The sequence below is a fragment of the Tursiops truncatus genome, chromosome 11 (assembly GCF_011762595.2).
Source record: "Tursiops truncatus isolate mTurTru1 chromosome 11, mTurTru1.mat.Y, whole genome shotgun sequence".
Classification (NCBI taxonomy): domain Eukaryota; kingdom Metazoa; phylum Chordata; class Mammalia; order Artiodactyla; family Delphinidae; genus Tursiops; species Tursiops truncatus.
The window spans coordinates 75,990,648-76,016,650 of NC_047044.1; the positions used below are offsets into that span (position 1 = coordinate 75,990,648).

Here is a 26,003-nt window from a genome sequence, read left to right on the forward strand (position 1 = left end):
CTCTCAGTTATTTATAATCCAAAAACTTGAAAGATGTTAAATATCTAACAATGGAGGATATATTAACTAAATTAAAGTACTACTTTTTAACAGAATATCATACAGCTATTGAATTTTTACTAAGAAGTTTTGTAATGTGAAACATCTAATGTTATGTGGGAAGGGGAAAGCATGATTTTAAAAATCCATGTAAATTACGACCTCAGCTTTGCCAAACAACAGATACAAAGAGGAAAAACACATCAAAATGTTATCAGTAGTTACACCTAAATGTTTATTTTCTTTCTCCTTACTACAAATCAAAAATCTGTTTAAAAATGTTTTTCTGAACAAAACATTCATCTAACGTTGTTTTTCAGTTAAATAGAAAAAGACCATGAGAACATTAAAGCTACAACGCTAGGAGGATCTAGGCAAGTCAACTGACTTCAGAGTCCAATAAATCATATGTAATTTCAAGAAATCCTTAACCTTGTGCGTTACCAATGTACCTTGCTGATGTTTTAGAAGTAGAGGGAATCTTTCCCCAAATAACTGATGAATGAGAGAATATTAAGTGCACAAATAAGTTCTAAGAAACTTGAAGTGTAGCTTTTACATATTAGAAACAGAAGGAAGGAGGAGAAATAGAAACAGAAGGAATGAGGTTATAATAAAAAGGCTCAGCTAAGAAAAGTCAACAGCGATTGCACTTAAAGCACAGTTCACTTTCACTGCTCTCAGGGAACACTGCTATGCTATGAATCCTCAGGAAGAAATGCCATTATCTCAAGTAATCGTACTTGGGCCATGAAAATAAGAAAAAGTGTACCTTTGTGCTAAAATCACAGTATGAAACCATTCTAGACAAGAGCCAGGATAATTTTTCAATAATGATACAAATTACTTATAATTTAGTAGTAAACAAAGAGACAAATACCAGTTACTTCATCTACTCATATACTTTGCATACTCAAAAATTTCAAATGTTTTTAACCTAAGATATTTCAAAAATGGAAACTGCAATAACAATACTCACAGCCCCCCATAAAGGATTCCTTTCAAACAACATCCAGCAGTGCCTTTTATTCTTCTGATTAATCATACTTATTTCCTGCTTGTGGAGGAATTCGTCGGATATACAACTTGTAGGTACAATCTATAGGCATTCTGTATTTAGACACCAAACACGCACACATCTTCTGTTCAACATGTTGAAGAACTAACTAAGGGGAAGTGCACAGCTATGTTTCATAACTCCTCTTCTAGCACTGATGCAGTCTCAAAGAACTACGCAAGTAATGAATTTCAAAATTCCACGAAGGTATTTCAAAATGTGGTGAGAGAACTCTAGAATACTGTGGTAAAATGGGAAGGATGGGGCCAACTACCTGTGATTTTATTGTAGTTAGAGTCTTTAAATTTATAACAAACTATCCTTTAAAACTAGGTCATAAAGAATCTTAGCATATTTTTTCATGGTCATAAGAAAGTCATAAGAAATGCTGAATAGCAAAACCAAGGTCCCCCCAAGCAAAGGGACCTTGTTTCCTTCCCAGGTTACTAGCAATCCCAAATGACTTCTTCATTTAAAAAAAAAAAAAAAATCAGGATTTTAAAGGAGAGGCACCAATGAGCAAACTTTCCATCCCTGCCATGCTTGTAAGAGAAAATTACTAATTGAAGTCAATGTTTTAGATAATGTATCACATAACATAGACGTCTCAAAACATGTAAGGTTTATCACCACATGGATTTAACATTTACATAATAACCCAAATTCTAATTTCCCTTTCATGTGATATTTAGATGGTGTAGTCAGAATCAAACTATAATATCTAGACTCAGTACAACTTTGCAACAGCACTTCTTCAAATTATTCTGTTTCTGAAAGAATAACAAACTGAAAATAGTGTATTACCTTAAAGTACTTGAGGAAATTTTGACAGGTAGAATAAAATAAACATTAATGTAGCTTATGAACCAAGAAGTGGAAACATGGAGAAAACTACTTGGAGAAACACATGCTAAAATCACAAAGCCTTAGAAATTTAGAAATCCTCCCTTTGTATGGATAAGAAAACTGAGGCCAGGAGTGTTAAGGTAGGATAGATATAGACATACTGATATTAGAGAGACAAGATATATACATTTCAGATATTCTCATAGATTTTTTTCAGTTCAATTTCCATAGCATTATATTTCTAAATTAGCTCTTTCTTAAACGTGCTGTCATCCAGTATACTACTTTCACAGGGTGGAGGTCTTGAGAGCTACTAACTGGCCTGTAACAATCACTTACTATCAATGAATATTGTTATTATAAGCTTTGAAAGCTTATCTCTATGAAATGAAAGGCATAGTAATGAGACATGGCATGTTCATACAGTGTGAGGTATCCAACCGAGGGCTAATGCTTTCCAAACTTCACCAACCCAAGCCAGCATCCCCACCCAGATCAGCTGAGGGCTGAGAGTGTCCTCTGCAGAGTCAGGGTAGGTTTTGCACAGGAAGTGTTGGTGTATGTGCTCAGGCATGAGTGATGAAGTCAAATGAGGACGTCAGCATTTTTGGTTCCTTCTCTTTAGTTTAGAGGAATACAGCAGGAAACTTCAAACTGACCACATGCCAGTGAACGACTGGCTGAAACTGGAACTGTTCTGCTCTGCTACAGTGCACCAGGGCTGGAAGGATCCAAATAAGTATGTTGGCTCTGGTTCTTGACCTCTTTTTCAATGGTTTAGCAGTTTAGCAGGCAAAGAAAAAGAAAATTCATATGGAACATTTTCTGATAATTTGACATTGTACATTGTAGATTTTTAATATATCTTTATAATTAAGTAAACCCTTTCTTTTTTTTTCTTTTTTTTTTTTTTTTTTGCGGTACGCGGGCCTCTCCCTGTTGTGGCCTCTCCCGTTGCAGAGCGCAGGCTCAGCGGCCATGGCTCATGGGCCCAGCCGCTCTGCGGCATGTGGGATCTTCCCAGACCGGGGCACGAACCCATGTCCCCTGCAACAGCAGGCGGACTCTCAACCACCGCGCCACTAGGGAAGCCCCTAAGTAAACCCTTTCACTGTTCATTCAGATATTATGTGAATATAGCTGTAGAAACATGTTACAGGTATTGCACTGAAATAAAATTTCATAAATGTGTGCTTTTATTTGTCTTAGTTTTCTGCTTATACTTTGGTCTGCTAGATTTTACAAAAACAGATGTATCCCTCTTGGCTTTAAATCAAGTGATTTTGATCAATTTAGCCACACATTAAGAACAGCTTTAGGAACCACAATATCAACCAATTTGTTATAAAGCCAAAATTAGTACTCCCCCAAGAAAACCATTATTATGTGGCTAAAAATAAATCTTCATAAAAGAGTAAACAAAGCTATTTGTTTGCTCCTAACACCACCGTCATTCCATTCCATGTCTTGATAAAATTAATATTATGATCAGTAATTACAGCTCTGTATTATTATATACCCTTCTCATAACAACCCTAACAAAAAGGCATTAATTAGCCCCATTGTATAGATGGTAAAACTGAGAACTAAAGTTAAATAACTTAGACAGTAACTGGCAGAGCTGCAATTCAAACCCTGGACTTTTTAACTTCAAAACCTGATATCTAAAATGCAAACTGCCTGCCATTCTCCCAAAGTTTTCCCAAAATTACTAACCTGTGAAAGGATAAGAAAAACTTGTACCCTATGTCTGAGTTTTCTTGACTTTAACCCCCAAACTCAAATACTAAAACTGTTCATGCCTGCTAAAACAAACTTCCTCTTTCTACTTCATGTGACTCTTGCCATAAGTAAGTTCCTCAAAACTCTGTATTTAATCTACTTGTAAGTGAAGAGTTTTATACATAGCCTAAAACATTAGAATAATTTTAGAATAACATCCTATAGTCCACCAGAGCAATAGTCAGTTTTATCTTAATTTGCTTATTAGTTATGAGAATGAGAAGAGTCACTTCCCTCAAGGTCACTTTGAACCAGAAATAGAATTCTGGTTTAAGGTCTGGTCGCTAAACCATGCTTCCTCTGCAATAGTAAGCTACCATTGGTAAACTGGTCACTAAGAAACAGAAAATAACAAAAAATATGGGATGTTTAAAGTATTTTTCCTGCTGATACCTCTTTCCCCTACCTGTCCACCCCTTCTATTTTGCCCATTGCCTATATATTCTATATTGTGATTATGGAAAGAAAGTGCAACTGCCTTGGCAGATAAGGAAAAAAACCTATTCCTATTTCAAACATGAAGCAAATGTTTCATTCCCTTTTCTTATTAAAATATGGGGTATAGCCTCAAAAATCATGGTAGCTTTTAAAAGCATCACATTAAATCCATTTTTTTTCTATTTAAATTTTGCTGGTACATACTAATGTCTTTTGATTTATAAATTTAAGATAGTTCACTAAGAAATGTGTAAGTGCCCACATGTATGGCAAATGGCATTATTGATTTGTCTAAAGCAGTTGTCCCAATTGAACTTTCTGTGTTGATGGAAATGTTCTATATTTGTGCTATAGTATAAGGTAGCCATATGAGCATTTGAAACATGACTTGTGTGATCAAGGAACTAAAATTTTATTTTAGTTAATTTTAATTTTAAAAGCAACTTGGCGCTAGTGGACCACACATGTCTAAGTCTGGGTATGCGTATATATATTTTGAATAAAATATATAAAGTACATAAGTGTATTTTGAAATAATTATTGACTCATAGGAAGTTGCAAAAATACTACAGAGAGGCCCAGTTTCCCCTAATCATTATGTCATATTATATAACCATAAATACAATACCAAAACCAAGAAACTGACATTTGTACAATGTGTATGTTTAGTTCTATGCCATTTTATCACTTGAACAGACTTGTGTAACCTCCGCCACAATCAAGATACTGAACAATTCCATCATCATGAAGAGCTCCCTCATGCCACCCCTTTCTAGTCATACCCAACACCCTTCTCCTCACCGTCCCTAACCCCTGGCAGCCACTAATCTGTTCTCCATATCATGCTGTCATTTACAGAATGCTTTGTAAGTGGAATCCTACAGTATGTGACTTTTTGAGATTGGCTTTTTTCACTCAACCTAATGCCCTTGAGATCCATTCAAGTTCTTGTATGCATCAATAGTGTGTTCCTTTTTATTGGTGTGTTGAATTCCATAATGTGGATGTTCCACAGTTTAGCCATTCATGTTAATGAACATGAGTTTGTTCACAACTTCGGGCTATTACAAATAAAACTGCCATGAACATTTTGCACAGGTTTTAGTGTGGATCTAAGTTTTCATTTCCCTGGGATAAATGCTCCAAAGTGCAAATGCTAGATTATATGATGAGTGTCCACATGTGCTTATTTTCATTTGTCATCTGTATATCTTTTCTTGGTGAAATGTGTCTTCATGTTGTTTGCCCATTTTCTAATCAGACTGTTTGAGTTGTTTCTGTTGAGTTTTGTTTGTTTGTTTGTTTTGTTTTGTTTTTGCGGTATGCCGGCCTCTCACTGTTGTGGCCTCTCCCATTGCGGAGCACAGGCTCCGGATGCACAGGCTCAGTGGCCATGGCTCACGGGCCCAGCCACTCCGCAGCATATGGGACCTTCCCGGACCGGGGCACGAACCCGTGTCCCCTGCATCGGCAGGCGGACTCTCAACCACTGCACCACCAGGGAAGCCCTCTGTTGAGTTTTGACAGTTCTTTATATATTTTAGATAGGAGTCCTTTGTCAAATATAGGGTTTCCAAATATTTTTCTAGTCTATAGCTTTTCTTTTCATCCTTTTAACAGGCAAAAGTTTTAAATTTTGATGAATTTTTTCTTTGGCTGCATTGGGTCTTCGTTGCTGCACGCAGGCTTTCTCTAGTTGTGGCAAGCGGGGACTACATTTCGTTGCAGCACACGGACTTCTCACTGTGGTGGCTTCTTCTCTTGTTGTGGAGCGCAGGCTTCAGTAGTCGTGGCATGCGGGCCCTAGAGCGCACGAGCTTCAGTAGTTGAGGCACGCAAGCTCTAGGGCACGTGGGCTTCAGTATTTGCACTGCATGGGCTCAGTAGCTGTGGCGCGTGGGCTAAGCAGTTGTGGCTCAAGGGCTCTAGAGTGCAGGCTCACTAGTTGCACATGGGCTCAGCTGCTCCGCAGCATGTGCAATCTTCCCAGACCAGGGTTTGAACCCGAGTCCCCTGTGTTGGCAGGCAGATTCTTAACCACTGTGCCACCAGAGAAGTCCCTTGATGAAATTTTATTTATCAGTCTTTTCTTTTATATTCATGCTTTTGGTCACATGGCTAATAACTTTTTTTAAAATTTTTTACTGGAGTATAGTTGATTTACAATGTTGTTAGTTTCAGGTGTACAGCAAAGTGAATCAGTTATACATATACATATGTCCACTTTTTAAATTTTTAAAAATTTTTTTTTATTTTTATTTTTTGCGGTACGCGGGACTCTCACGGTTGTGGCCTCTCCCTTTGCGGGGCACAGGCTCCGGACACACAGGCTCAGAGGCCATGGCTCACGGGCCCAGCCGCTCTGCGGCATGTGGGATCTTCCTGGGCCGGGGCACGAACCCGTGTCCCCTGCATTGGCAGGCGGACTCTCAACCACTGCGCCACCAGGGAAGCCCTCCACTCTTTTTTTAGATTCTTTTCCCATATAGGCCATTACTGAGTATTGAGTAGAGTTCCCTGTGCTATACAGTAGGTTCTTATTAGTTATCTATTTTATATGTAATAGTGTGTATACGTCAATCCCAATCTCCCAGTTTATCCCTCCCGCCTTATTCCCCAGTAACCATTAAGTTTGTTTTCTACATCTGTGACTCTACTTCTGTTTTTTTTTAACTTTTTATTTTATATTGGAGTATAGTTGATTAAAAATGTTGTGATAGTTTGAGGTGTACAGCAAAGTGATTCGGTTATACATATACATGTATCCTTTTTCAAATTATTTTCCCATTTAGGTTGTTCATAGTTCCTGTACTATACAGTAGGTCCTTGTTCGTTATCCATTTTTATTTTCCTTTAATTTTATTTAATTTTGGTCATGCCACACGGCATGTGGTATCTTAGTTCCCTGACCAGGTATCGAACCTATGCCCCCTGCTATGGAAGCGTGGAGTCTTAACCACTGGACCACCAGGGAAGTCCCGGTTATCCATTTTAAATATAGCACTGTGTACATGTCAGTCCCAAACTCCCTATCAATCCCTTCCCCCCTGGTAACCATAAGTTCATTCATGAGTCTGTTTCTGTTCTGTAAATAAGTTCATTTGTACCCTTTTTAAAAATTCCACATATAAGTGAGATCATATGATATTTGTCTTTCTGTGTCTGACTTACTTCACTCAGTATGACAATCTCTAGGTCCATCCATGTTGCTGCAAACGGCATTATTTTGTTCTTTTTTATGGCTGAGTAATATTCCATTGTATATATGTACCATACTTTCTTTATCCATTCCTCTGTTGATGGACATTTAGGTTGCTTCCATGTCCTGGCTATTGTAAATAGTGCTGCAATGAACATTGGGGTGCACGTATCTTTTCAAATTATGTTTTTTTCTGGGTATATATGGCTAATAACTTTTTGCCAAGCCCTAAAGATTTTCTCCTATGCTGTCTTTTAAAAGTTTTGCAGTTTTATGTTTTACTTTTTTTTTTTTTAAGATTTAACTTTTTTTTTCTTTTTTTTGCGGTACGCGGGTCTCTCACTGTTGTGGCCTCTCCCGTTGCGGAGCACAGGCTCCGGACGCGCAAGCTCAGCGGCCATGGCTCACGGGCCCGGCCACTCCACGGCATGTGGGATCTTCCCAGACCGGGGCATGAACCCGTGTCCCCAGCATCGGCAGGCGGACTCTCAACTACTGCGCCACCAGGGAAGCCCTATGTTTTACATTTAAATTGATAATCTATTTTGAGTTAATTTATGGATATATTCTAAGGTTTAGGGTTTGGGGGTTTTCTTTTTTTTTTTTTTTTGGTCTATAGATATCCAATTGCTCTAGCACCATTTGTTGAAGAGACAAACTGTATTACTCTTGCAGCTTTGTCAAAAATCAGCTGGCTCTACCTGTGTGAGGCTACTTCTAAGTTCTCTATTCTGTTGCATTTATCTATTCGTCTATCCCTCTGGCAATACCATAGTCTTGATTGCTGTAGCCACATGTCTTAAAACTGGATAGAGTGATTCTCCCAACATTGTTCTTCTTTCTCAAAACACTTTTAGCTATTCTAGTTACTCTGTCTTTCTATGTAAATTTTAGAATAATCTTATCCACACCTATAAAAATTTTCCTAGAATTTTGATAAGAATTGTGTTAAACCTTTATATTAATTGGGGAGATCATCTTTACTATATTGAGAGTTTTCCAATCCAGGAACACAGTATGTCTCTCCATTTATTTAGATCTTTGATTTCATTCATCAGCACTTTATAGATTTCATGGGTATATTTTTTAAAAGCAACCCAAATGAAGAACTAGAAATAGCTTGTAAATGCTACCAAAATAAAAAGTGGTAGTTCAAACAAGTTCTGGGAGTCAAAATGATCTTGGTTAACTAGAGTTAAAAATCAACAATACCACAAGCACAACAAATATACCCATTGGGGCAAATAAGCAGATTTTGTTGAAAGACTGGCTTTATATAATTTACAAAGAAATGAAAGGGCACCACAGGGCGTTTTGCAATTAAAACAATAAACAAGGCAGATTAAAGGTATAAAACAGATAAAGTATCCTCCAATTACATGGAGCACTGTCTTCCTCCCTTTTTTGATTATATTAATTCTATGTATCAAACCTGTGCATTACTTATGCAACAACAGAAGAGAAGGGCTCTAAATCACATAATTTCAAAGGTCCCTTCCAAGTCCTACATTAAATTATTTTACGAATTATATTTTTAAAGAGTTCATGGTTAAAAAGGTTTTATGAATTTTGCTGCTTAGGTATCTACGGAGGGCAGGTCAAGTGGAAAAATAATTCTGTTGAATGTAAATATATGTAACTATTTGGACAATTTACTAAAGCTATGGGGAAAAGCGGGATATGAGAAAATCTGAAGGGGATTAAAATTAGTTAGTCCAGAAATGAGTATTCTATGAAAATACCTGGAAGGTAATCAGGAACTACCCAAGGGAAATAAAGGACAATTTTTAAATACATACAAAAATACATTCTTAACAACTGGAGTTCAAAATAGTGAGACTACAGTAGGCTGTATAAACCCTGAAATAAGTTAAGATCCTATTTAATGACTAGTGAAGTACAGTTGTGAAGACAGGAGAGTACCAAAATAACTCAGCAACCTCACCCCCACCCCCCACCAACATTCTACAGGTGTCTAATCCAAGCCTTCAGAAAACCATGCCAAGCTTTCAAATCTGACTGGGAAGGAAGAATTTGAAGACTGGAGAGTAAGAAGCAAATAACAGTGACCATTTCCTATTCACCTAAGTGTCCCCAGAATGCTTTACTAGTTCTCACACTCACACTAATTGCTTGATGGATTGATGAGTACCTAAGACACCCCAAAACAAGTGGAACTTTAATTTGTAAAGAAACAGAAGATGATATTTTCTGACAACGAAGAGCATAGGCATCATTTTCCAAACTGTTGGTAAATGATATCATGCCAGGGAAGTTTGACGCTGAAGAGTATCAAGAAGAAGCTAGGGGCTTCCCTGATGGCCCAGTGGTTAAGAATCCACCTGCCAATGCAGGGGACACGGGTTCGAGCCCTGGCCTGGGAAGATCCCACGTGCCGCAGAGCAACTGAGCCCGTGTGCCACAACTACTGAGCCTGCACACTAGAGCCCGCGAGCCACAACTACTAAGCCCACGTGCTGCAACTACTGAAGCCCGCGCACCTAGAGCCCATGCTCCACAAGAGAAGCCACAGCAATAAGAAGCCTGTGCACCGCAATGAAGAGTAGCGCCCGCTTGCCACAACTAGAGAAAACCTGCACGCAGCAAAGAAGACCCAATGCAGCCAAAAATAAATAAATTAAAATAAATAAATTTTAAAAAGAAAAAATGAATGGTGGACCTTCTGGGCTGGAAAAAAAATTAAAAAAAAAGAAGAAGAAGCTAGAAGGATCCCTCATACAGAATCATAAATACATGTATAATAATCATCTCATCCACACCACCCATTATCTCATTCCTGAATATATCATTGCACCAGACTTCATAGGGTAGTAGGAGAATAAGAAGAAAAACATTAAAAGAAGAACGAAGGAGAGACAGAAAGAGGAAGCAAATTATTAGTCACACTTGACAACTACTGTGGAAGAGTAAAACTAAAAGCAAGTGAGGGAAACCAATGTTGCCCCAAACATTTTTATAAACAATCAAATTAAAGAAAACATGCTCAAATTATTTCAATATTTAACAACTTATCAGTGCTATCAAGATAACGTATAACGAAACCCCAAAGCATGAAATCAAAGCTAAAAAAGGAACTAAAGTTAAAGGTCAAAGATTTAATACCAGTCAGATTATATTGAATTTAAAGCTACAAGATGTATTTAAACTCTTTTGAATCACTATTGTAATAGAGCATTAATTTGATTTTAAGAGCTTCAAATTGGATAGCGGAAAAATTTACTAATGTAAGTGCTTAACAAATTCAGGAAGTCATTTACTAGCCTTGTATGACCTTACCTAATAGATGATTTGGGTGAATAAGCAAAAGCTTGGGCAACCATTGTCTGTTTTGTCCTCTCTTGCCAATCTGGAAAGAGCTGCACACAAAAGTTCCAAATGATAGAAACCTTGGATCCTTTCATACCCATTATTCACCCTCTGCTTTACCACAATCACTTCAACAAAGCATCCAGAGTCCCCCTTTCATTGCACACAACTCTTAAACAGGCATTTTGTCCCTATTTTCAAGAAGGGGAATCTTTGGAAGGGGACTATTTCTCTACATGTGGTGACACAGAAGGCAACCTTTACTAAAAATAACAGGTCAGTGTTAAGACCAAATAAGATACATAAGTGCATTCAGACATCCCTGTCGCATACAAATCTTGATACCAGAGGTGCTTAAGAGTAAATAAATAAATAAATATTGGCTACCCAATGCTTAGTGCAGTGCCTGGCACAGAGTTCATAATTAATAAACATTTGTTAAATGAAAAAAAAAGTATTATTCTGATGAGAAGGAATTTTTTTTTAAACATCATTATTGGAGCATAATTGCTTTACAATGGTGTGTTAGTTTCTGCTGTATAACAAAGTGAAAAAGCTATATGTATACATATATCCCCATATCCCCTCCCTCTTGCATCTCCCTCCCACCCTCCCTATCTCACCCCTCTAGGTGATCACAAAGCACCAAGCTGATCTCCCTGTGGATGATAAGGAATTTAAAATTAATTCTAACCCCCCAAAAATGACTTTTGTCCACCAGTAAAATATACCATTTAAACTTTTCACAGATATTGAAATGCTCTTTATATATAAAAGTTTTCTTTTAACCTTCCAGAGCTCACGACTTTACTTCAAATAATACACAATTACTTTTCACCATCTCGTAACTTGAGCCAAGAGTGCCTTTTCAATACTGTCAAAAAAAAAAAAAACCCCTAACAGAGTAGAGTGGACTCATGACAGCCACATACTCTCTGTCACTACTCCCACCAAGAGGTGGGGTCTATTTTGCCACCTCCTTGATTCTGGATTGGGCCTATGACTGTCCAAAGGAAAAAGGGCAGAAATGACATTGTGCCAATCCTGGGCTAAATCTTTAAGAGGCCTGGCAACTTCTGCCTCCTTCTTTTTGGAGTCCAACTGCCATGCTGTGAGCAGGTCCAAACAGCCACATGAAATGAGAAAAGCCCACATGGAAAAGAAGAAATACCCAGCTGACAGCACCTACTTTGCCAGGCATGAAAATGAGCTATCTTGAAAATAAATCCTACAGCCCTAATCAAGTTGTCTCAGCTGACAGCACACAGACTGTGAGATACGGTGAGCTGCCCTTATCAAACCCTACCAAATCCCAAAATCGTGAGCAAAAACACCATTGTTGTTTTAAGCAACTAAATTTGGAGGTGATTTGTTATGCAGCAATAGATAACTGAAACAGAATTTGGTACCAAAAGTGGGGTTCTGCTGCAACAAAAACCTAAAAATATGTACTGGGCTTTGGATCCACGTGGTGGGTGGAAGCTGGAAGAGTTTTGAGGAGATTGCTAATAAAGATTTGAAAAAGGTGAAGAAGTGTATCAGTGCCTGAAGAAAAGGGACCCAAGTTATGTACTATGAGAACAATTAGCAAAACATTGCATGCAGTGATGTGGAAGGTGGAAATGGTACCTAATGAACTCAATGATCTGACTAAGGAAAATTCAAGGAAGAAAGTTGAAAGTATCAACTGATTCATTTTAACTGCCTATATAGTGAGATGAACTAAAAAAGGCACTGTTTGGTTCCTTTTCAAACAGAATTTAGAGGAAATATAAAGGGGTCAGATTTGACCGGTTCAAAATAAAACCCATTGCTCATTTCAGCATCTTAGCAAAAATAAGCTCAAAGTAAGAAATGGCTCCAGGTAGCTCTTTCCCTGCTGTGGCAGAGTCCCGCAGAGGTGGAGGCTCGGGTGCATTCAAGATTCAGCTCCACCCGTAAGCCGCTGCCATAGCCACCACCATAGCCGAAAAAAGCACTGCTGCCAGAGGTATAATGGATGTTAATACTGCTCTGCAAGAGGTGCTTAAGACCGCCCTCATCCACGATGCCTAGCATGTGGAATTCGTGAAGCTGCCAAAGCCTTAGACAAGCTCCAAGCCCATTCTTTGTGTGTTTGAATCCCAACCGTGATGAGCCTATGTAAGTCAAGTTGGTGGAGGCCCTTTGCGCTGAGCACCAATCAACCTGATTAAGGTTGATGACAACAAGAAACTAGGGGAATGAGTAGGTCTCTGTAAAATTGACAGGAAAAACCCTGTAAAGTGGTTGGTTGTGTGGTGTTAGGGACTATGGCAAACAGGTCTCAGGCCAAGGATGTCATCGAGGAGTACTTCATATGCAAGAAATGATCAAATAAAAAAAGCGGGCTCTTGGGACTTCCCTGGTGGTCCAGTGGTAAGGATCTGCCTTACAATGCAGGGCACATGGGTTCGATCCCTGGTCACGGAACTAAGATCCCACATGCCGCGGGGCAACTGAGCCAGCGCACCCACAACTACTGAGCTCGCAAGGCTCAACTATAGAACCCGTTGTACCGCCAACAAAAGATCCCGTATGCCTCAACGAAGATCCCGTGTTCCACAACACCAATGCAGCCAAAAAGACCGATTCAGCCCAAAATATAAAATAAAATAAATAAATAAATAATCTTAAAAAAAACACAACTGGGGTCTTGTGGAAGGGAGGGAGGGGAGGGAGGAATGGCTCAGGGCAAAGATCAAATCCTGCATTGCCAGTAAAATGTGGCCTTGAGGATGTGGCTGTACAACCCTTTTGTTGACCCCCTCATAAAGATTTTAGGTTCCTCATAGACTTTTTCCTTTAGACCAGTGGTTTCTAAAATTTTGTGTACACACTTCTAGGTACTCATGTCCTTGTAGAGTCCCTTCCTACATTGACTCTGGGCTGAGCCTATTACTGCTTAGATGATTAGAATAGGACAGAAATGATGCTAGTACCAATTCTGGTCCCAGACCTTATTTGGTTGGGCAGCATCTATTTTTTCCATTTTGGAACCCAGACACCTCAGGTGACCTAAGCAGCCACTGGGTCCTAGCTGAGCTCCTATCCAAACCTCAGAGGATCACAGCCTTTCTAGCAACCAGCTGACAGGACATGAAAACAGAACTGCCTGGTCAACCCACCTGAACCACAAAATAACAAACTGCTGCTTTAAGCTACTAACAAGTTTTGGAGTGGTTTATTACACTACAATAATAACCGAAACACAGGTCCCTTTTAGTGGTATTTTAAACTTCACCTCTCTCTAGTCATGATAGACTAGATAATTATGAAGAAATGTAATGGAAACTTTTTGTTCTAAAAATTTAATGTCCAGCATGGATAGATCTTAGAGATTATCATACTAAGTGAAATAAGCCAGACAAAGGACAAATATCATATGTATCATTTATATGAAGAATTTAAAAAAAAAAGACAAAAGATACCAAGTGAACTTATATACAAAACAGAAATAGACCCACAGACATAGAAAACAAAACTTATGGTTACAAAGGAGAAAGGGGGGGAGATGATAAATTAGGAGTTTGGGGATTAACATATGCACACTACTATATATAAAAATAGATAACCAAACAAGAAATCACATATGCACACAGGGAAATATACTCAATATTTTGTAATAACCCTATAAGGGAAATGAATCTGAAAAAGAACATATATATATATATCTGTGTATATATATATATATGTATAACTGAATCACTTCGCTGTACACCTTAAATAAAACACATTGTAAATCAACTATATTTCAATTTAAAAAATATATAATATACCCTAAGATCAATTTAACCATCATTTAAGCAAATGAAACATACCTTCTAAGTCTCAGGAAACTTTTTTAGAGGCTATCTTACAGACAGATCTTAGAGTCTAAGCCACTAATAATAACAAAAAACTTACCAGCTTCCATTTTCAGTAGAAAACAATAAGCACCTACACAGGCCATCAGGAGGACTAACCAGGGAAGGAGATTTAGCAAGGCATACCAGGGGTACAGACAAAACTGAGGAAGGCCGTGTATCAGACAAATTCACAATAGGAATTTGGAAGTCAGCAGGGGATACCAGACACCAAACAATCTGTGGTAACAGCCAGGGAATCCTCAAGGCACAGTCACAAGAGTGAAGATGGCAGGTCTTCCAAGCCTGTTGTTATGGCAAACCAGCAAAGATTTTTAACATCCGAAACTCCAATAAGAATGTAAGCTCTGCTTTCTCTTGTGTTGATTGCAGTTGCTACCATCTGCTTAGCTCCTTTGGATTTAAAGAGCCCTAAATGTCGAGCCATCACCCTCTTTCAGTCCATCCTATGGATGACCATGATGGCATATAGGGAGCCTGGAGGCTTTCTGCATCTTGAGAATAGGGACAATAATAGTAAATACCTAATAAGATGGTAGCATTATTCTTCTAATTTTCACAGAACAGCGCTTAGAAGAGTTCTAGGCACATAGTAAACTCTCAATATTATGTTACACTATCAACAAATTACATTTGGTAAATTTGTTCAATTACAAGTGCATCTGCCCTAAAACAATAACTTTCAAAGAAAAAAAATTAAAAGAATATCAACTCATAAGCCTATTAATAGGGAACTGGTTTAAACAAATTGTAGTACAGCTATAAAGTGAAACACTATGCTGCCTTAAAAGAGATAATAAATAAAATAAAGGAAGAGATTTTAAAAGATTCAATGTGGGATATTTTCTAATATAAGTGAAAAACCAAGTTGAAAAACATATAATTCCACTTTTAAAGTAAGGAATACTGTGTATATGCATAGAAAAGAATCTGTTAGAAGCCACCAGCTAAACAGACACCACAATCTGGGTGGGAATTCCACTTTCTACATAATATACCACTAAAACATTTGTTGCTGTTGCTGTCTTTTAACAGTAAGAACAAATGACTCTTATAATCAGAAAAAACATTAATGTGAAGCACACAGATCCTTCTTAAAACAAAAGCATGCTTTTTACCTGAGTTTGTTCACAAGTTTTCAGTGCTCATTCTTATTCAGCACACAAAGCAGCTCAGGTCCGTTCTTTAGAACAGTGTCAGAAGCTGCTATATGAGCTGTTTCCTGTACTGGGCAGCTATTTTTAATAATGAACATTTGGTTGTTAAGAGTTCACTGGAAAAATAGAAACACACCATTGCTGCAAGTTAAACTAAAGAAAGGCTTATTCTCTAAAATTAAAATGAAAGGTTTAAGTTATAAAAAAAGTATTCCACTTTAAAAAGTATTAAGGTATATAGTATTTAGTATTAAATATTTCCACTATGATTGAGATAAATTAGTTTCATTTAAAATTCCTGAAGGAGATCTAATTCTATTTACTTAGTTCTCCTAAAAAATAATACAGCATTCTTTATATAGTGGGGACTCAAATGTGAGCTGTGGAAAAATCAGAGGTAAGAGAAAAGAGGATGAATACAGAAATAGAATAAGATTCTTTCAAACAAAATATTATTAAGTAACAATGTGCAAATGCTGCCCTATACTGACTAGAGAAAGTAAAATTGTGGTTACTCTGTCAGTATGAACAGCAACAAAATCACCCTGCCATTTTATTATTTTTCTCCCAAGTTTATATGAGATAATATGGCTCAAAAGATAGCTGCTATGTAAACAAATAATATTTTTTATCAATTCAGTTGTTCAACCATGGGTCACATAGCACCACAAGGAGTCCTCTGAGAACCAGCAGCAGTGAGAGTTGGTGAGAATTCAACAGGCTGGTAGCAGAACAAGAATTCCCAGGTCCCACCCCAAGCCATCTCCATAGAATGAAGATGGGATTTTCCTGTAAACCTAAGAGAAGGTTCTAAGAAGGCCTCACTGCACTGGGTATGTTATGTGCAGGTCCAGTCACAAAAAAGAAGGTTTATTGTTCTCTGCCAACCTATATCCTCACGACAGTGGCAATCCACACAATTATGCTAAAACTCTACACACCCTCTTCACTCACCACCATCCCTAAATGTCCGTGCATTTGTAAACTGCTTACAATTTTTTTTAAAGTGCTTTCTTATCATTAATGTTGATTCAGAAAGGTTATAAGATTTCTTCCTAGTGTGTTTAGTTTAAAATTGTTTGCATTTGAGAAAGAAGTTTGAGAATGGGATAGGATCTGGTCAAGGGGTGGTCTTCTCTACAAACAGAGGTGGTGAGGGCGCATATCCATCGAGGGTGTCTTCTTATAGAGGCCTGGCTAAGTTAAGGGTTTGTGACATATTAACCTTTTCTACAGCGGCGGGGGTAGGGACCAGTACACCTAAAACTAGCAACTAGAGTCTGGATGTGATTTCTGACGTGTTAACTGGAACCAGGGAGAGGGACGGCACAGAGCTTGACAAAGAGAACATTACTCACGGCATCTGACTCCATAAAAAACGACTTTTCTAATGTTGCGTGTCTTCTGTGCTCTGCCTGTGTAGTCTTTGCACAGTTGAGCCTTGGGGAGGCTGCAAGGCAGAGGTCGCTACAGAGTGTGTCTGAAGCACTGGCAACCACCTCAACTACATGTCAGCCTCCATAAACACATGAGAATTGCTTATAATATATATAGTATACACACAACTTATTAGTTTCTAAAGACTCTGAGACTGAGCAAATACAGAGGGTCCGAGTTAAATACACAGGAAGAGTCACTAAATGAGGGACAAGTGGCTTTCTCCTGACTAGGGATGCTGACCTTTCTCCCTACCATGGTGCTCTCCAGAAAAAGAACTGTTAGGATGCATGAAGTGCCTGGAATGGATAACACATTATTATCGAAGAGGAAGAGAAGGAAGATCCTGAAAGGTTCAAACTCTGCTCAAAGCTTAAAAACACAATATATATAAAATCACATAATTAGGCTTCCCTGGTGGCGCAGTGGTTGAGAGTCCGCCTGCTGATGCATGGGACATGGGGTTCATTCCCCAGTCCGGGAAATCCCACATGCCACGGGATCCATGAGCCATGATCCCATGAGCCAGGGCCGCTAAGCCTGCGCATCCCGAGCCTGTGCTCCGCAACGGGAGAGGCCGCAACAGTGAGAGGGGCCCGTGTACTGCAAAAAAAAAAAAAAAATCACATAATCAGCTAGACAAGTCTCAGTAATGACCTGCTGAGGTCATTGTGAAATGAGAGTAAAAGAAAAAGTAAAGGTGACAGTGTAGGAAGCACAGTGACGTCTGATTCGGGGCATCACAACACATTACTCTCCCTTATAAGGACTGAATTATTCATGCCTGCCTAAAACACACCTCAATATTATCAAATATGTACCTAATAGTTATGAACTTCTCTACCCCAGTTCTCAAACCTTCACCAATTTACCATGGTTCACTTGCTTAACTAGACAAATGTACCACTTTGGTTACGCTTCATCCTAACTCCCGGATCCTCCTGAGGCTGTCTATCTGGCCCACCCTCTGCAGGCACAGCACATCAGGGGAGCCCTTTACCTCAGTCCTCTGATCTCTGACAGATCTACTTCTACTTCTGGAGCTCTACTTCTGGCCCCTCCCACTCATCATCCCATGAAGGTAGTTCTTAACAGCCTACCCTGACAATTTACGTATTTGGCACTTACTTTTCCATCATCAAACCAATATTTTGAAATATTTTTGCATATAAGCTTTTAAAAATACTTTCTTTCACTTTCATTGTCCTTCACCTCCTTGCCTTTGCCTCTCGTTTCACATGTATCCTTCCCCATGGCCACTATACCTCTCCAGCTTTATTCCCTCCACAAAGTAGAGTTGTAGGTAGAACCATACTATCACACAATTTAGAGGTGAGGACATAGGCAAAAAGATGAATGACTTGTCACAAGTTCAGACTGTAATTAATGGTAAAACTACAGTCAGACTCATTTTCTATTACTCTTAGCTTAATGTCTGTTAAACAGGATGCAATACAACAGTTTTAAAAGCACCCGATCTCAAGTCAGATTATACCTGCTCACTACTTATCAAACTGTGACCCTCACTATTAAGCTAACTATTGTGTTTGGTTCCTCACCTATAAATCTGAAATAATAATGTTTACTTACCATCACACTGGGTTTTTGAGAAGATTTCATGACATGAAATGGGTAAAATACTTTGACACTGCCTAGCACCCCAGGACAACTCTCAGTACACTTTATCCATTCTTATTCTTATTTAATCATCTTTTCAATGGGTATATAAAATTAATGCTCTCAAAATTGTCCTTTTTCTTAATCTTTTGTAGAATCATGAATTTCAGCTGGTGAGACCACCACATAAAACACAAGCTAATCCCTGTGTTTATTTACATAGCATGTTTTCCTGGGTCACATGCAAAATTTTAAGTGTTTAGCAAAACTTTAAAAGAACTTGGGGGGCTTCCCTGGTGGTGCAGTGGTTGAGAGTCCGCCTGCCGATTCAGGGGACACGGGTTCGTGCCCCAGTCCGGAGGATCCCACATGCTGCAGAGCGTCTGGGCCCGCTGAGCCCTGCACGCCCGGAGCCTGGCTCCTGCAACGGGAGAGGCCACAACAGTGAGAGGCCCGCGTACCGCAAAAAAAAAGAAACTGGGGCAGAAAGGAAAATCACAACTTAAAAATATTCCTATGTTATTGGCTATGTGAATAGCTGGTAAGTGCAGAACTTTAACCTTTCCCTCATGGGATTACTTTATTGACACTGACAAACAGTCTTGACACAGCTACATTCTAAACCCAAGTACAAATGCAATGTGAGGTCCTCTTCCTCTGTCGTTTTTTAACTTGGGTCTTTTACCCAAAACACTCAATTACTCTGCCCACATGGATTAAATGCCTCTGCAAAGAAGTGGGCAGGCCGTCAGAAAACCAGAGTTCTTATTTAAATTCCCCACAATCTTTTCAGATCTTAGTGTTGCCGACAATATCATCACCACAGTCCCCTACCTCACAGGCTTTTCAGAACAAAACGGAATACACAAACCATAAACATGGGCACATTTCCACAGGTTTCCAGGTTTGCAGCACAGAGGAAAAAATGATTTATGGGGATAGTATCAACGTTCCTCCAAATGGGGGCAACTTGAAATATCTGAAGTACAAATTTGAGAAGAATGGTTTTTACCTTTACACAACGATAGTTGAATACTTCTTTCTTGTGCTATACTCTTTTAACTAATTTTGTCTCCCAAAGAGTATTTTAATTAGTACTTAAACACACAAAGGTACTCCGACATTAACATTTTTAATTCTGAGGTTTTTGGTATCAAGGTTTTTAGTAATAAGGCAGACCTGGTTGAGCTTTACTCTCCCCCTATAGCTATGTGACTTTGAACAAGCTAGCTAAACCTCTTTGAATCCTTAGATTTTATTGCCTTGTTTTTTTTCAGTGGTGATGGTGGTTTTGAATAAATAGACGATTTCATCTCTTCTCTCACAGGGCTAGGGGAGCAAATGAGATCACACACCCAGGGTATGAAACAAGAAGGCACCAGTCAAACACTGCTGCCCTAGTCCATCAGCAGCTGAGGCAGCAATCTGTTTTATTCAACAGTTTATACCTTAAGCACAGGGAACTATATTCAATATCCTAGGATAAAACCATAATAGAAAGAATATAAAAACAATGTATCTATGTGTATACTGAGTCATTCTGCTGGATAGCAGAAATTAAACACAACATTGTAAATCAACTACACTTCAATAAAAAATTAAAAAAAAAAAACAATTCACACCTGAATTTCCTAAGCTGCCTCAAAGGGTTTGATAGGTGATATGAGTTAACACCAAGCCCATTGATCCAAAACTGAAAGAAATAAGGTTAAAATCGACCCATGAAAGAAAACAGGGTGAGTAAAAGTTTTAGCAGAAATGTTGGCTGTGATTCACAGTACCTACGTTGCATTTTCTTCTGTTCTCACTGCCTTTAATCATGGCTATGGCACACTCGTGTGAGGTGAGCTAATGAAAATGTCATACCCTCAGTACTAACTGGAAGCACCAAGGTCTAGATCCAAACTTACATGTTCTACGAGGTATAACCTTCTCATTTTGACTTGACCCTGGATTTGCCAACCTGAAAGGTCTTTATTAATAGAAAAACAAGCCCAAAAACGAATGTTTTCTTATCTTTCTTTAAGGCAGAAGATTTTTTTAAACTGTGGTCACATCTCCTTAGTGGATCTGATAGAAATAGCATGGTATATAAACACACAGAAAGGATTAGTTTTATTTCAGACACACTACACATGTACATGGACACACAGAGTTTTGGTACTGGGTTGTGGTTAAAATGTTTGAAAGCAACTATTAAGAAGCATAGTTATGGACTGTTCTCCTTCTGAAAACAAGTAGGAAGCATTATTATTCAGTTTCCCAGTAACAACTCTTTTTTCAAGTCCATTGCTGTGCAAATAAAAGGAAGACATTTAAAAGCCGGCCTCTTGAAAAGAAAGTTTTTCCCCTGACTTCAGCATGTTGGTTCCAACTAATCATTAATATGCCCAGAAACTAATATTTTCAAACAAGAGACAAACACTGGGGGAGGCAACTACAGAGGGAAAACATTTTATTAAATTCAGTATTATGCTAGGTTTACGCCAGCACACACGTATAGGCTTCCTCCCTCAATCTTCAAATTCTGTAAGTGTCACAATGTGGTAGCTGCTATGACTTCATAGGTTTGCATTTTAAGTGACATCTAATGAAGGTTGTTTTCTTATAGTCACAGGACTGCAACTTTGGTCATTACTACCTGCCAGGTTTGGTTGCATCAGGCGTACATTCAAAACTATGGAAAGCAGAAGGTAGAATCCAGAACGTCTTCTAGTCTCTACTTTTTCTCATAAATAGACGCACTTAAAAGAATAGCCTAACTGGCACAGAACTGTAATTCAAAGAACAAGACCAGCCAGTGACTTACTGTGAGTCTTGTAAAAACCACTTCTATGGGACATCTATTGTGCATCTATAAAATCAGGATAACACACATCACTTAACTTCGGTTGTGTATGTCGAAGAAACGTGACTACGACCTGAGGAGACCAGTGAAGAGGGCCACCGAGCCTCGCGAAGGTCCACTGTGGGCTCCCATCCAGAGCTACTCCAGGCTGGGCCGCGCACCCAGTGGAGCCCACGCCTGGCACAGGTGTGGGACCCCAACCTTACTGTCTTTGCAGAGGATGCCTCACGTAAAACAAAATTTCTGCAAAGAAGATACACAGGTTGCCAAAAAAACATGAAAGGATGCTCAACATCACTAATTATAGAAATGCAAATCAAACTACAATGAGGTATCACCTCACACCAGTTAAAATGGCCATCATCGGCTTCCCTGGTGGCGCAGTGGTTGAGAGTTTCGCCTGCCGATGCAGCGACGCGAGTTCGTGCCCCAGTCCCGGAGGATCCCACATGCTCGGAGAGGCTGCCCGTAAGCCATGGCCACTGGCCTGCGCATCCATGATCCCTCCGTGCTCCGCAATGGGAAAGGCCACAAGAGTGAGAGGCCCGCGACCACCAAAAAAAAAAAAAAAAAAAAAAAAAAGGAGGCATCATCAAAAAAATCTACAAACAATAAATGCTGTAGAGGGTTGAGAAAGAGGAAACCCTCTTGTACTGTTGGTGGGAAAGTAGATTGATACAGTCACTACGGAGAACAGCATGGGGCTCTTAAAAACCTAAAAAGAAAAAACCTAAACTACAACTACCATACAACCCAACATCCACTACTGAGAAAACCATAATTCAAAGAGTCATGTACCACAATGTTCACTGCAGCTCTACAGAATATGGAAAAACCTAAGTGTCCATTGACAGATGATGGATAAGATGTGGCACATATACACAATGGAATTTACTCAGGCCATAAAAGAAACGAAATTGAGTATATTTGTAGTGAGGTAGATGACCTAGAGTCTGTCATACAGAGTGAGTAGTCAGAAAAAGAACAAATACTGTATGCTAACACATACATAAAAACCTTAAAAAAAAAAGTTCTGAAGAACATAGGGGACTTGAGGACACAAGAAGGGAAGGGAAGCTGGACAAAGTGAGAGAGTGCATGGACATATATACACTACCAATGTAAAATAGCTAGTGGACAGCGCAAGCACAGGGAGTATCACTCAGTGCTTTTGTGACCACCTAGCGTGTGGGATAGGAGGATGGGCGGGAGATGCAAGGGAGAGATATGGGGATAATATGTATACGTATAGCTGATTCACACTCGTTATAAAGCAAAACTAACACACCATTGTAAGCAATTATACTCCAATAAAGATGTTAAAAAAAATTAATTAAATTTAAAAATAGGGATAACAGTGCCTTACCAACCTGATGGTAAAATTTTTTTTTTTTTTTTTTTTTTTTTTTTGCGGTACACGGGCCTCTCACTGTTGTGGCGTCTCCCGTTGCAGAGCACAGGCTCCAGACGTGCAGACTCAGCGGCCCATGGCTCACGGGCCTAGTCGCTCCGCGCATCTGGTATCTTCCCGGACCAGGGCACGAACCCGTTTTCCCTTGCTTCGGCAGGCGGACTCTCAACCACTGCGCCCCAGGGACAGCCCTGATGGTAGAGCTTTGCAAGTTTCTAAAAACTAAGATTTTAATGATTTATGCTTTTTAAAAAATTAATTAACTAATTTATTATTTGTCTGCGTTGGGTCTTAGCTGCGCAAGTGGGATCTTTGTTGTGGCACACGGCTAAGTAGCTGCGGTGCGCAGGCTTAGTTTTCCCAACAGCACGTGGGATCTTAGTTGCCCAACTAGGAATCGAACCCACATCCCTCACACTGAAGGGGGATTCTTAACCACTGGATTACCAGGGAAGTCCTGTGATTCATGCTTTTAAGATGACACATTCTATACTCTAAACTCCATCACCAGAAACTTCATTACCAGGGGTAAATTAAAATTAGTAGTAAGAATAAACTCTAGGGCACAAGTTCTTTCCCGTGGCACCCCCTGACTGGGCCACACCCTACCTCCAAACCTGAAGTATTCTAACCAGGCTTCCTAATCTTATAAATCTGCCTGGAATTTTTGCCTCTATCTTGCCACCTAGTGGCCGCAGGATTCACACCACTATAACCAAATGTTGATTCCTGGTGAAGGAGGGTTTGGGCCGAAATTGGTTCTGAGCCAAGAAATTCTTTCCTCAATCACCAGGCAGGAGCCACAGCCTGGAAGCCCTGCTCTCCCGGCTGGAGTCTAGCCTTCAGATGCCTCCACCTTCCAAATCTTGTCTTCATTAACAGAAACTTCATTGTTAGATAGCCTCATCCACCAGAGGGCAGAGAGCAAAGCAAGAAGAACTACAATCCAGCAGATCTGTGGAACAAAAACCATGCAAGAAAGATAGACAAAATTAAATGGCATTTCATTCATAGAGCTAATCAATGAATCTGATAGAGTTGCAGGATACAAAATTAATGCACAGAAATCTCTTGCATTCCTATACACTAATGATGAGGAACAACATAAAACCCCAGAAGAACAACTAAGTGAAGTGAGCATAGGCGACCTTCCAGAAAAAGAATTCAGAATAACTATGTGAGATGCTACAGGACCTCGGAAAAAGAATGGAGGCAAAAGATGAAATGCAAGAAATGTTTAACAAAGACTAGAAGAATTAAAGACACAATAAATATAGATGAACGCATACAATACTGAATGAGAACTACACTAGAAGATCATGCAACGTATAACTGAGGCAGAAGACCGCTAAGTGACCTGGAAGACAGATGGTGTAATTCACTGCTGTGGAACAGAACAATGAAAAAGAAATGAAAAGAAATGAAGACAGCCTAAGAGACCTCTGGAACAACAATAAAGCAACAAACGTTGCATTACAGGGTCCCAGAAGGAGAAGAGAGAAGGACCAGAGAAAATATTTTGAAGAGATTATAATCGCAACTTCCCTAACATGGAATGGAAATAGCCACCCAAGTTCCAGGAATCACAGCAACTCCTACAGTGAACCCAAGGAGTAACATGCCGAGACACATAGTAATCAAACTGGCAAAATTAAGACAAGAAAAATTTTTGAAAGCAGCAGGGAAAATGACCATACATATCGGGAACTCCCATAAGGTTACAGCTGATTTCTCAGTAGAAACTCACAAGCCAGAAGGGAGTGGCATGATATAATTAAAGTGATGAAAGGGAAGAACCTACAGCCAAGATTACTCTAACCCGGCAAGATCTCATTCAATTCAATGTGAGAAATCAAAGCTTCTACAACAAGCAAAGCTAAGAGAATCCAGCACCCACAAAACCACTCTACAACAAATGCTAAGAACTTCTCTAAGTGCGAAACCAAGAGAAAAAGGTCTACAAAACAAAACGCGAAACAATTAAAAATGGTCATAGGAACATACATATTGATAATTACCTTAAACGTGACTGGATTAAATGCTCCAACCAAAAGATACAGCTTGCTGAATGATACAAGAACAGACCCATATATATGCTGTCTACAAGAGACCCACTTCAGACCTAGGCACACATACAGACTGAAGTGAGGGAATGGAAAAGATATTCCATGCAATGGAAATCAAAGAAAGTTGGAGTAGCAATACTCATATCAGATATAAATAGACTTTAAAATAAGAATGTTATAAGGACAAGTATAGGACACTACATAATGATCAAGGTATCAATCCAAGAGAAGATATAACAATTATAATATATATGCACCCAATATAAGGAGCACTTCAATACATAATGCAACTGCTAACACTATAAAACTGGAAATCGACAGTAACTCAATATAATGGGGACTTTAACACCTCACCACCAATGGACAGATCATCAAAATGAAAGTAATAAGGAAACAGAAGCTTTAAATGACACAGATGACCAGATAGATTTAATCGATATTTATAGACTTCCATCCAAAAACAGCAGATTACACATTCTTCTCAAGTGCACATGGAATGTTGCTCCATGTTGTTCACATCTTGGTCACAAATCAAGCCTCAGTAAATTTAAGAAAAGTGGAACCATATCCAGCATTTTTTCTGACCACACGCTATGAGATTAGAAATGAATTACAGGGAAAAAAAACGTAAAAACACAAACATGAGGCTTAACAACACATTGCTAAATACCAAGAGATCACTGAAGAAACAAAGAAGATCAAAAAATACCTAGAGACAAATGACAATGAAAACACCCCGATCCCAAACCTATGGATGCACAAAAGCATTTCTAAGAGGGAGTTTATAGCTATACAAGCCTATGTCAGAAACAAGAAAAATCTCAAATAAACAATCTAACCTTACACCTAAAGGAACTAGAGGACGAGAAGAACAAACAAAACCCAAGTTAGCAGA

General features: G+C 39.0%; 1 protein-coding gene and 1 pseudogene across 8 annotated transcripts in view; one reads left to right on the forward strand and one right to left on the reverse strand.

Moving 5' to 3' along the window:
• Window positions 1-26,003, reverse strand: part of FGD4 (FYVE, RhoGEF and PH domain containing 4) — a 223,005-nt gene that overhangs the window by 135,625 nt on the left and 61,377 nt on the right. For 2 of the 8 annotated variants that reach the window (XM_033866931.2, XM_033866932.2), the window contains exon 1: window positions 1,019-10,388. The exons of the other annotated variants lie outside the window; for them this stretch is intronic. In XM_033866931.2, the coding sequence (XP_033722822.1) occupies window positions 1,019-1,028 (10 nt within the window). In that variant the 5' untranslated portion in view covers window positions 1,029-10,388. Of the gene's footprint in view, window positions 1-1,018; window positions 10,389-26,003 lie in introns of those variants that run through there. 8 annotated transcript variants of the gene reach the window in all.
• LOC101335887 (small ribosomal subunit protein eS12-like) lies at window positions 12,657-13,039 on the forward strand (annotated as a pseudogene).